Raw genomic sequence first — 13,131 nt, forward strand, 5'->3', positions numbered from 1 at the left:
ATAAGACTGGGCCTAAGGTTTAAGCCCAAATGGGAAGAGCAGAATTTTGATTGCTATTAAAGTTTGGGCCCGAGGTCTTAAATTTGGTGGAAAATATGGGCCGGCCCAAGTGTGTGTAAAATGATCCATCAGTAATTTCGACCTGAGATGGCTCAACAGAGTTGGGATGCCCTAGCTGAGAAGCTTTGTCGGCGTTCATGCGCGCCGCTGCTTCTAGAGTGAAAGAGTTAGGGGATTTACCTGCAGCAAAGAGAAGCACTTCGTTACCTCGATCATGGCTTGCCCGGTGGAGAGATAAATTAGAAGGTTTCTTACCGGATCGTTTTCTAAAGGACACAGTTTTCCATTCTTTCTTCTCCACCAAGGCTGGAGCATCCATAGGAGCAGTCGGAGGAGGATTGCTGAAGCTGGAATTGGAGGTTTGTCTAGGTAGGAGATAGCAGTATGACCCAAACAACCGCAAATTTTACAGAGATTTTTTTCGCCCTCATACACAAGTTGTTGTTTGTGAGTGTTGATAGTCACAGAAGTCTTAACCGGCTTACCCAATTCAATTTGAACATAAATTCGGGTGTATCGACCATGAATTATTGAAGATATGCATGCATCTACCTGAGGAGGGTCTCGATTTTCTGGCTAATCCGTTCAAGAATGGATTGATCGTAGAATTCGGTGGATAATTGGGGCAGGCTTACCCAAATTGCGGTAGAGTCGATCTTGAAAGTGCTCGGTATGAAATTGGGCTCTCATTTTCTGACTGAGACAAAGCTACCCGCTACAAACCATGGCCCCCTTTATAGGGCTATTTCCTGACTATCTCTTCCCTTGAATTTTGCCGTGAAGAAGCCATAACCTAGATCAATTAAACAGAGAGGCTCCGGAAGATTCCAAAGGGTGTCTAATTTGGTCTTAAGGTATTGATGGGTGAGCTTACCCCCAAATACCTTTAGGATAACCGAAAATTGCAATGGTGAGTAGATTCGAAGTTTCTCTTCAAGGGTGAGATTAATCGGATCTCCATCGGTTTCAGATAGCTCAGCATCAGAATCAATGGAAGTCATTGGGTGATCAGATGAAGAAACGGAATTGGAGGTGATGTCTTTGTAAGTGGGTTTGGTGTCCATTGGAGCTAAATTTAGGTGAAGTAGTACGATAGTCGGTTAATAGAGGATTGAAGTTAGAGAGAGGGGAGACCTCTCTCTAACCCATTTTTTTCAACTCATACGCCTATTATATATCTCATATTAATTAGTTTATCTCAACCGAAACAACCTTAATTTGAACTTTTTCATTTGTTAATTTATCCTATTTTAATACTAAATTTGTTATGGATCTACTCAAAATAAAATAGAATGGAATGGAATAGATTCAAACCATGCATTCAACAATTGATTCTATCTAATTTCTGATTGAGAGATATAATTCATTAATTGATAAAGACGGGAAACAATATCTTGTTTTAATTAAAATGTAAGAAATGATGATTCTGATTCTATCTAATTTCCGATTGAGAAATATAATTCATTAATTGATAAAGACAGGACGCAATATTTTGTTTTAATTAAAATGTAAGAAATGATGATTTTTTTGCTAATTAGTTTAGGACTAATACATTCACATCTGAATTTTCTCATTTTAGAATCGAAAATCTACGCCATTAAAACTGAAAAAGGAGAAAACTAAATAAAAAATTAAAAGAAATAACACAAGACAAACACACTCGTAAATGAGATTACACAGCTTCTAGTTTATTTTAAATTTATTTTTTGAGGTACCGTATACGTCTATAGAACTACAACACATGCTTTGATTGAAATCATAACTCCTGGGTGGGCCTTATTCGAGTAAAATCAATAGAATCGAATATTTTATTTTTTCAAAATTCATAATATTATGTAATTTATTTTTTATTTTTCTTTTATAATCGTGTCAATTTCAAGGGGCGATAAATGTATTTGGCTAAATTACTATAGTTAAGATTCGAACTCATGAAATTAAGCTCTAAATCATTCAAAAATGTTTCTTAACATCCTACTATCACCAAATCTTACCTTCTATAAAGTTTAAATGAATTTAATTAATTAGTGATGCACACTTTAATGCCTCTGTTGACTGAAGATCGAGTTATAATTAAATAACATAGTAATTTATTAGTACTTTAATTTGAAAGTCAATAGATTTATCTTTTTCTTATATTATTTCCATTTCCATCTTTTCTTCCTCGTGCATGCACCTGACCCTTTAATTTGTTCCACCATGCATGGCTTTATGAAAGTCTTCCTTAATTATATTATCCATTTTATATATCATTTCATTTCACCCTTCTAATATTTGGCATGGATCATACCTCTTTTTCCTATTTGGTCCACCTTAATTTGAAACATTAATTGGAAATTTCGAAAATATTAACGTGCGAAATTCGTGCTTTAAGACCAATTGACATATGTAATCTGCCACGTCTAATAAGCTTAGATACTCTATGTCTCAATTATATTTTTCAACCCATCCAGTAACTCTTAATTTTATGTTGACAGTTAAAAGTTTATAGGCAAGTTACACATTTGACAAATCGGTACAAAAATAATAATATTCGTTATCAATTGATGGCCAAATAAATCTTAAAAAAAAAACTATAGTTAATAAAGAGAAATATAATTCTGTCATTCCTCTCCTACCTAAAGTAACATAAATTGGTTGTTCAACAATTTTGAATGGAATAAAGTAAACTGTTGCATTGCACATTTTTTGGGAATCGGTCTTTAAAGTATCTAAACTTCCTATATATTGGGAAAATCAGAACCATATTTTGTAATTTGTATTATAAGGGAAATCGATCTTTGATTAGAGACCTTGTACTAAGGATAACCTTATTATATATGATTTGGTCCAATGTCAAACTAGTCATGTCCTTTGTTAAGAAATCACACATTGTGCATGGTAAAGTTGTGAATATTTCTTTTATTAATTGTTGAATCCGATTAACATAAAAAAAAACTTCCAGTATATTGACAAAATGGTTTCGAAAAAATATTTTGGTTATGAATTTCTTGAATCTAATCTCTCATTCCAGTCTAACAATGTTAATTACGCTTTGCATGTTGAAAACATATTGATGGGCTGAAACGCCACTTTGTTGAAAGCTAATTAATGTTACTTTCATCCGTTTCGTTATTAATATGAGAATTGCAAAATTTTATATTATATTGAAGTTTGAAGTTTTTTTTGTAACAAATGAGATTCTGGTAATATTCAGTATCTTGTTTGACGTCTTAAAAATAAAATATTAAAAATGAACCAACCATAGTAGAGAAAAACAATTTTTGAAGATGATTGGAATTGCTTATAATTTTGACTATACAAAATAGATACTCCATCCATCCGTCTCAAATTAGTTGGCATGTTTGTTTTTTCTACAACTCTTAAAGGAAAAATTAGTAAAGGGCGCAAATTAATTAATATGATCTTGTTTAATCTTGATTAGATAAATCTTCTTTAATTAATTTTGTATAGTTGAAAAAAATGGTTAGTTTTTAAACATGTCAATTATTTTTAAAAATTTGGTAAAATTAAATATCTTGAAAAAGTTCACTCAAAATAAACTGAACAAGTGACAAAATCATTCCACATTACTAGCTTCAAACAATTACATTTAGTGCAGTTTAGTGTAATTGAAGAACCATCAAATTTGAGATCGTTATTTTCTTAATCTCATAGGTCCAAATCCTTCACGTCCACCTTTTATAGCGATCTCAAATTTAATACTTCTTCAATTTTTTCACTTTTCCGTTTAGTGCAGTTTAGAGTAACTGAGTATTTGGGCCAGAATTTTGGTATCTTAGGTTGGGCTGCGAATTACGTTTTGTTGGCCTGCTATTTTAGCCCAAGAGAGTGGTCTAAAATTGTGTACGAGTGAAATGGCTATTTTACATAAATGGTATAATATACAGGAAAAATTACAGAAACTAGTATCCTCAAGACTATAATTACAATAAATAGCAACATTTTTGTAAAATTACAGCTTATACCAAAAGTAGCAATATTTTACTCACTTCATAGTAATGAAAGAATATGTATTTTTCAGTTGTGCATATGTATTTATGAGTAATACATATATATTTGTATATGTATTTATATAGCAACATTTTACTTAAATACAAAATATAATTTGCTACTTATTGTAATTATGAAACTGTTGCTATTAAAGTTATAATTAAGGTTAAAGAGTTGCTATTTCTGAAATTATTACCTAATTTTTCTTATAAAAAATAAGTTAAATACGTATATAATATGTTTTAATATGATAACACATAAACTAACTCGACTATTGGTATTTAAATGTTTGAAATTAAGATATACTGTGTTTTAATATCATTAATAAGAAAAACAAATAAATAACAGTTGTAATTCATTGTAAATTCAATGTATTATATATATTAGAGACGTATTTTAACGCACATGATAAATATATATAATTAAATATTTTTACAAATCTATTATAAGTATTATATGTGAATTTCAAATATGTTATTACTATTTAAATTGGTCAGAAGAGGATTTTAAGGTCGGTACGGCAAATTCCGACCAACCAAAAACTTCATCCGGTGAATTGCGAATTAACGCATAGTAATAGAGACAAAAAAAAAAAATTCATCTGAATTTTTTGAATAATGAATCTTATTTTATGATTAAACCCAATAACTCAATAACGATAAATTTTAGTTGTAATACTCCAAGTTAGCATTTTTCCACTTACATTTATGTATCTAAAAATATTTTTGTTAAAAATAAACACAAATTAAATTTGTAAAAGCCTAATATGTTGGGAGGGTAAGAAAGAAAATAGACATGTGCAATAATTTCCTCCTTCCCTCTTATTATTCTTTTCTTCTTCTTCTTCGTCATTTTTCCCTTTGTAGCGTCAAAGAATGATTGAAAATTGAAATTAAAGGGAAAGTGAATAGTAAATAGCCCCCTCCTGTTGATTGTTTGATTGATTTTCAAAGCTGTAATATCGAATTTCACTCCGCAACAGTAGTAGAGGTATCACCCAATTACTAGTATTTGCTTTCCCTTATATAAGTATTTGTATGAAGGAGCTGTTTTTTTTTTTTTTTTTTTTTTCTTTCCTTGAATTTTTGTGAGCTAGTTTGATTTTTCTTTGTTCTATCTGGAAATTGGAAGTTTGGGTTAAACAAGATTTGTGTAAAAAATTCAGCTTTCAACTGGAAGTTCCAATTCTGAGTAATATTATTACTATCAATCTTTGATAGAGTGATTCTCTATGTTTGTCAACACTTTCTTCCACCATTGATGTATTGGGGTTTTATATTGCATAGAACACAATATTTTATCACCCCATTGAAATTGTTTAGCTAAATAGCATTGGAAGTGTTGAGAAATCTGCCCAGTAATGGTAAAGTCCGCGAGGGCCAGCGATAATTTACTCATCCTCAGTCAAAAGACTAACCCCTTCTTAATGGACGATCATGATACTTCCCAAAAATGAACAATATCACCTTTTTTTGTTCGATAAGATACCAAAGTGGATGATTGATTCATTCCATACTAGACATCATTTGATAACCCAACAACAACAACAACAATATACCTCGTGTATTCGCACAAAGTGGGGTCTGAGGAGGGTAAAGTGTACGCAGTCCATACCACTGCATCAGATAAAGTAGAGAGGATGTTTCCGATAGACCCTTGACTCAGGATAGATAATAATATAATCATAAAAAACATAAAAATAAACAATGAAATAGGATTACACACCGCTAGATAATAAAAAGAAATAAAACACCGACTGAGTAATGCTAAATTATCTATTCGAGATCACAAACATCTTTAGAACAATTTAAACAAGAAACTGCAGGCACAGATACAAACAAAGCACTCCTGCCTATTATTACAAATGCACTCCTGCCCACTAACCCTCTATACTAATTCACGTCCTCCGCACCTTCTTATTAAGGGTCATGTCCTCCATAAGCTATAGCCACTCCATGTCATGCCTAATCACCTCCCTCCAATATGTCTTTGGCTTGCCCCAACCCCACCTAAAATCATTCATAACCAGTCTCTCACACCTCTAAACTGAATCATCCGTGACCCTCTTCATCACATGCCCAAACCATCACAACCTTACTTCCAACATCTTGTCTTCCACCGAAGCCACTCCACCTTCTCTCGAGTAACCTTATTTCTAACTCTATTGCTCGAGGTAAGTCCATACTCCATACATCTATCTCAACATCCTCATCTCCGCCACCTTTAACTTTTGGATGTAGAGTTGCCAACACTCTGCTCCATACAACATAGCCGGTTGGACTGCTACTCTGTAACCTTTAGGCTTAGTAGGCACCTTCTTATCACACAAGACTCCCGAAGCGAGCCTCCACTGCAACCATCCTGCACCAATACAATGCGTGGCATCCTCGTCAATCTCTCCATTCCCCCGAATCGAAGATCCAAGATACTTGAAACTATCCCTATTCCGAATTCTCAATGGTATTCCACGATCAAGACAATTGGTGACCCTTTATTCGAGTATTTTTTTCTTCGACTAATTGCCGAGGCCTATGCTTTTTTGAACCCAATTGTATATATTATGCCAGTCATGCCTCTGTTCTATTTTCTCTTACCCTTTGTTTGGCAAGCTGTTGTACGTTTTCGATGAGATCCAATAGGTAAAACTTGAAGCCCATGAAGACGCAAACATACGTCTTACTCTTAATGGAGCTTGATGGGTGCTAAAGAAAATGAAGTGTGATTAAGCTTCTTTTGGTGTTAAAAGAGAAATTATTGGCCTTATTATCTTTAATAGATAGATCCTGAATTAGAACAGCTCATTAGCAGCTTTCGCAAAGACAGATTGAGGATTGTCGCTATCTTGGCTTCCTTATTTTTTATTCACGTCTCCAATAAGTGAAAAGGGCATATAGGGTGTATAGTATTCAGTTTCAGTTTTAGAGTTCACTTAGTAAATTAAGGTTATTCCTTCCTCTCTTCCTAAAGCTAACGTGATGCTTTTAGTTGTAAATGAATTTCTTTCTAAACTGATTTCATCTTTTCTTGATATCCCTATTATTGATGATGATGAAAATAAAAGGGATGATATAAGCTATCAAATGAAAGGAATCACTGGATGAGAACATGATTATAACATTTTTTATTTGATTTTCTCAAATTCTCTTTAAACTAACATGCCTCACGAGTACCCTCATCATCTAGATTCCTCCTTCTCCCCCCACAGGCTAACAAGGTTCATTCAAAAGTATTAGGATGTACCTTTATAATTTTGTTTGATAAGTAAGCATACCATTACCATGACCTTTTATACTTGATCAATTTGCTACAACCTATCCTGATAACCACCTTGTCATTGCTACTTTTGAGTCTTGAAGCAAGTAATCCTTTACTATAGTAATGCTGCAGAAATCACTCTAGACAAGTTTTGGACACATGACCCTCTCCCATTCTCTCTCTAAATATTTTGTGAGGATGTGCAAGCATGTTCTTTGATCAAAAGATATGTTGTGTCATGGATTAATAATTGAAATACGGAAAAAAAATCTTTAGCTGCGTTGTAGTTAAAAAAAATTGTGAGCATTATAAACTGAGAGGCAGGTGCCTTTCCATCCGTTGTGAAAAACTTTCACGTGCTTGTTTTTCCTTTGACTGAACAATAACTTCTATTAATTGGTAAAATTTGCTTTATTACTAATCTGTATATTTCTACACCGTGAACTGAAAGAACTGCAGATTATGTATTACTTGTAACTAAAAGATGGAGATCTATTTATGTTTGCAGTTCCATCTCCAAATTTCATTAACTAAATGGCATATCAGCATATCTATGTATATTGCATGTCTGTCCCTCTTCTGAGCTCTCTAGCTATACTTCTCAGCGTCTTTGTATCAACATGTATTGTCCGACCCAATCTAATTCTATTTCTTCCTGGAAATATGATCTCACTGTTGTTGGTCTGCAAGTACCAAATCTGGTAGTTTCTTAACAAATTGATTCAGTGTCAACAGAAATTGTTCATTACATTATACATATAGGTCAAGAGAATCTAATTTAAAAACAAGTTTTATTCTACCACTTTGCAAATTGAGTTGAGGAATAAGCCAATTTGTGATAAACCAAATAAATTTGTTTCTTGAACTTTTGTTCTCTCATAATATTGTAGACAGCAGAATGAAGATGTTGGAAGTAATAGATAAACATGAAAAGAAAGGTTACAAATTTGTAAATTTTTCCTTTATGAGCCGAATCTTTTACATGTTAAATACCTCTTATATTCAACCTCCAAGTGTTCCAACCAGCTAACTGAGCTTGTTGATGCATCTGATGATCTTGATTTCAAGGGTCTCAACCAAATGAGACCTTTTTAGCCTCTAACTTGAATGGGGTCTAACCTTGTTATTCTTTCTAATTTGTCTGATTAATGTCCACTCTGATTCTGTTTCCTCCTATGTTTGAAGGCTACTATTAAAATTCAGATATTGGTGTTACCACATGAATTGATATCACATGTACATGTTCAGACATTCTTTGTGAATACTTCCGTAGTTTTATCTTATGAACTGGTCCTTTGTTTTCCCAATGATTGATGAGGGAAATTTGTTATCTGCAGACTACTCATCTCTTGCTTGGCCTCATTAGAACTTGAATCTCTTATAAGAGAGCCACCTAACCATCTTGATCATTGTTACATTTTTTGATTACAAAGTAATATGATGATTTGCTTTTGATTGTTGACAATCTAACTATACTTCACATGGTACCATTTATTTGATCTAAGCAATTGCAGTCACAGTTACTCCCTTGGTCACCTAGCTTCGGTTTATGAACAGAGGGTGATGGCATCTTTAACCCACCTGCCATCTGCCACAGCAGCAGTTACTTTGCGTCATGTACGTCATAAACAGCTGCAATTGTTGAAAACCCGAGGAATGCCAAATAGAATGACCTTTCCGTGTATTAGTCATAAGCCATTCTCTATTTGCTGCTCAAATCAGTCTTCATGGGAACCTGCACCTATCACTTATGTTCCTAGTGATAATATTAAAGATAATTTTTTGGAAGGGACAGCCAATATATTTGAAACCATGTCTTCCAGTAAACAAGCGGAAGCGGAATCTTCATTAACTGAGGCTGAAGGGGTCACTGATGCAAAGAACCAGCCAACATTGCAGCTCCAATACCTTCAATGGCCCATGTGGCTTCTTGGGCCTGCCATTCTCTTAGCCACTGGGATGGTGCCCACTTTGTGGCTACCTATTTCATCAGTTGTCATTGGTTCCAACATAGCCAGCCTTCTTTCCTTGACTGGACTTGATTGTATTTACAATCTTGGAGCAAATCTGTTTCTCCTATTAGCCGATTCTTGTGCTCGTTCACCAGACAGCAATCAAGATTCCAGCAGCAAGCCGCCTTTTAGTTATCAGTTATGGAACATGGTAGCAAATGTTATGGGTCTAGTCATTCCCTTGGTAGTGCTATTTGGTTCTCAAAACAGTGTCCTTCAGCCTCAACTTCCTTTCATTTCTTATGCTGTGCTCTTGGGTCCATATCTTCTGCTTCTATCAATACAGATACTCACAGAGATGCTAACATGGCATTGGAAGTCACCAGTATGGTTGGTGACACCGGTAGTCTATGAAGCTTATCGTGTGTTACAACTAATGAGAGGGTTAAAGCTCAGTGCAGAACTCAGTGCACCAGCATGGATGCTGCATACCATTAGGGGATTAGTCTGCTGGTGGGTTCTCATTCTTGGCATGCAGCTCATGAGGGTCGCTTGGTATGCTGGTTTCACTGCTCGGGCTCATCAGAAACTGCTGCATGCCTTGCCTGACGCTGATTAGGTCCAAGTGATGCCACTTCCATTTCGGTTTTACAGAAAATAGCTGTATATGGAATTCAGTTAGTACAGACTTCTTTGCTTTCCCCCCTTTCCTTCCTGTTACTACTGTTATACATAAGAAGTTGTCCTTCAAAGATTACAACTATGATGTGTTACCAGAAAAGAAATACTAAAATAGTGTATACAACTAGATATTTTTAGTTAAAGATGCTTGCAGATTCTCTCTACATGTATCTCTGAGGGCATTGTGTTGTTTGCCTGTTGAATGAACTGTGCAAGGAATAGTTCTGGTAGAGGTGTTCTTTTCATGATTTGAACAAATGTTATGAAGACGCCCCCCCTCAACACACACTCCCCAGCATGCGAAAAGAATCGTCTTTTGAAGAAAAGATGTCATCAATGGGTGAAGTAATCGTAGAAGACACAAAAATCCTAGTAATTTTTTTTCAACATGCCAAAGGCTTGGGGGGTGCTGCTATTCCATACTTTTGTGTTGGTGGGAGGGGCGAAAAATGTGAGGGACTGTGGCTATTTGATACTTGTGTTGGTGGAGGGGCGAAAAATGTTACATTAAGTTATTTCTTTTTCATTGCTAAGGCTCTAGGAGCGTAGTTATTCGATATTTGTGTTGGTGATAGACAACATGTATTTAGTGAAATAATCGAGATATTTATAAGATGGTTGAGATGTTACGCAAGAAAAAGGGTCTTGAAATATAGTCAAAAGTACACAAATTATTTAAAAGTTAGTGGGCTGTTGGCTGTTAGTGACTGACTGATCAGCCAAATTTTCTATGGTTGGAAGAGATCATCTGTGGTGGAAATATGATCCAAACTATCTTTCTAAGACTTAAAAACTAAAGAGTGTCGTGATATCACTGATAACGTTTTAGTATTGCTTTTGCTAGCTTTCAAAGTTTTTTTTTTTCATTTTATTTTTACCTCCGATATTCGATACTTACATTGAAACTCGACTAATCGAATTTGCGCGGATAAGGCCATTGGGGGTAGCTTTCAAAGTTATCACATCACGTGCCTAATAAATCTCACCAGAAACTATTAGAAAACTCTAGTTTTCATTATTGCATTGTTTATTCTATTTTCTAACCTTAAATGCGTTTGTCAGCAAAGCATGTGGGTCATACTCATGGGCTGTCTACCTTATTCTATTGTCTATATTGTGGTTATTCGTTTTTAAAAATTACACAAATACACAACTTATATTTATAATATTATAAAAAAATTTTAATGTTTTAAATATATTACAAAAATTTCATATATACACAGAATGGTATGTATATATCAGTTATGTTATGTATATTAATAGGGAGAAAGAGTAAAGTAATTAAAAAAATGGGAGAGAGTGATTACTTTTAAAAGGTTGATATTTATGTTATTTATACTATTCTTTTTATAAAGGTCAAACTCATCGATAGATATTCAAATTTGTTGCGAAAATTCACTTAAACCTCTAAATTAAGGTCTGTTTCTATCAGACCCCTAAATTCCCAAATTTTATTTCAATTGGACATTTTTTGCCTATGTGGCACTGCGTATACAGTGCCATCGTGGAAGGCCCGTGAGGAGCATTTTTTTTTTACTAATGAGCGAATAAAAAGTTTCGAAGTGGCATTGAGGGCCCCAAAATTTTTTTAATAACAAATTTTCTTTTTTTTTAAACACTAAAGAACCCAAAAAGCATTAGAGGACTCCAATTTTTATTTTTTTTTAATAAAATTGAATTTAAAAAAAAATCTGTTTTTTATTTTCAACTTTTTAAAAAAAATTATAATTTCTTTTTAACAATTATTTTTTTATTTTTATTTTTAAAATAATTTTCTAATTATTTTTTCATAATTTGGATCCTCAATGCCATATTTTATTTTCATTTATAAAAAATTTTATAATTTTTTTTAAAAAAATAAATTTTTAATAATTTATTTCATTTTTTAAAACAAACTATAATTTTTTTTAAATAATCAGTTTTTCATTTTTATTTTTCAAATATTATTTTTTCATAATTTGGATTCTCGATGCCATTTATTATTTTCATTTAAAAAAGTTTTATAATTTTTTTAATAATTAATTTTTTAAATAAGTTTTTAATAATTTATTTCATTTTTTAAAAAATTTATAATTTCTTTTTAGTAATTAGTTTTTTATTTTTATTTTTGAAATAATTTTATAATTATTTTTTCATAATTTGTATCCTCAATGCCATTTTTTATTTTCATTTTAAAAATTTTATAATTTTTTTAATAATTAATTTTTATTTTTTAAATAATTTTTTAATAATTTTTTTCATTTTTTCAAAAAAATTATAATTTTTTTTAAATAATCAGCTTTTTATTTTTATTTTTCAAAAAATTTTATAATTATTTTTTCATAATTTGGATCCTCAATGCCTTTTTTGATTTTCATTTTAAAAAGTTTTATAATTTTTTTAATAATTATTTTTTATTTTTTAAATTTTTTTTAATATTTGATTTTATTTTTTAAAAAAATTTATAAGTTCTTAAAATAATCAGTTTTTTATTTTTATAATAATTTTAGAATTATTTTTTAATAATTTCCTCAATGCCATTTTTATATACTTTTTTTAAAAAATTATAATTAATTTTTAATAATTATTGGACCTACAATGCCACGTGTCAGCTTCCAATAAGCTCGTTTTGTCACGTCATCGCGTGTGTGCAACACACACTTTAAACTTTTTGCTGATAGGGAAAAATGTCCAATTGAAACCAAATTAGAGGGGTTTAGAGGTTTAATAGTACAAACTTTAGTTTAGGGGTCTAAGTAAATTTTAGGAATAAGTTTAAGGAGGTGTCAATGGGTTTCACCTTTTATAAATTATCAACTAGGTACTATGTTATGCACCTGCCACCAATAGGCCCAAACAACATTTTTCCATTAAAAAAAAGGAATGAGAGAAACAATTTTCTCAATTGTAGATAAAAAGTCATTTTCGTTCATAAGAGTAGTTTAATTCTTACTCGTATCATTTTCTCTAACTAATCTTTATTTATTTATTTGGTTAGTAACCTTTATATTTTATTATTCTTCCTTATCCAGTTTATATGACACAATTTAAATTTTGAGAGTCAAGTAGCTTAATTTTAACTGTGAATTCGAGCGTGGAATATTTAAACTTTTTAAAATAAAATCTACATTTTTAAAAATTCCGTAAAAATATCACAAGTCAAAATAAATGTCAAATCAAAATATATATGAAAAAATTACGATTAAAGAAAGAC

The 13,131-nt window shown here is 32.2% G+C and overlaps 1 protein-coding gene across 4 annotated transcripts; it reads left to right on the forward strand.

Annotated features, from left to right (window-relative positions):
* The first annotated feature begins 4,755 nt into the window (after positions 1-4,755).
* On the forward strand, positions 4,756-10,102 carry LOC107845586. 4 transcript variants are annotated; one of them, XM_016690009.2, is made up of 2 exons: positions 4,756-5,040; positions 8,820-10,102. In XM_016690009.2, the coding sequence occupies exon 2, from the start codon at positions 8,869-8,871 to the stop codon at positions 9,874-9,876; it is 1,008 nt and encodes a 335-aa protein (XP_016545495.1). In that variant the 5' UTR covers positions 4,756-5,040; positions 8,820-8,868; the 3' UTR covers positions 9,877-10,102. The 4 variants fall into 4 exon arrangements, with proteins under 4 accessions (XP_016545495.1, XP_016545488.1, XP_047250324.1 ...); XM_016690002.2 differs by having other exon boundaries at positions 4,784-5,040; positions 8,811-10,102; XM_047394368.1 differs by having other exon boundaries at positions 4,817-5,040; positions 8,863-10,102.
* The last annotated feature ends 3,029 nt before the right edge of the window (positions 10,103-13,131 follow it).

Source organism: Capsicum annuum, chromosome 8 (assembly GCF_002878395.1).
Source record: "Capsicum annuum cultivar UCD-10X-F1 chromosome 8, UCD10Xv1.1, whole genome shotgun sequence".
Lineage (NCBI taxonomy): Eukaryota > Viridiplantae > Streptophyta > Magnoliopsida > Solanales > Solanaceae > Capsicum > Capsicum annuum.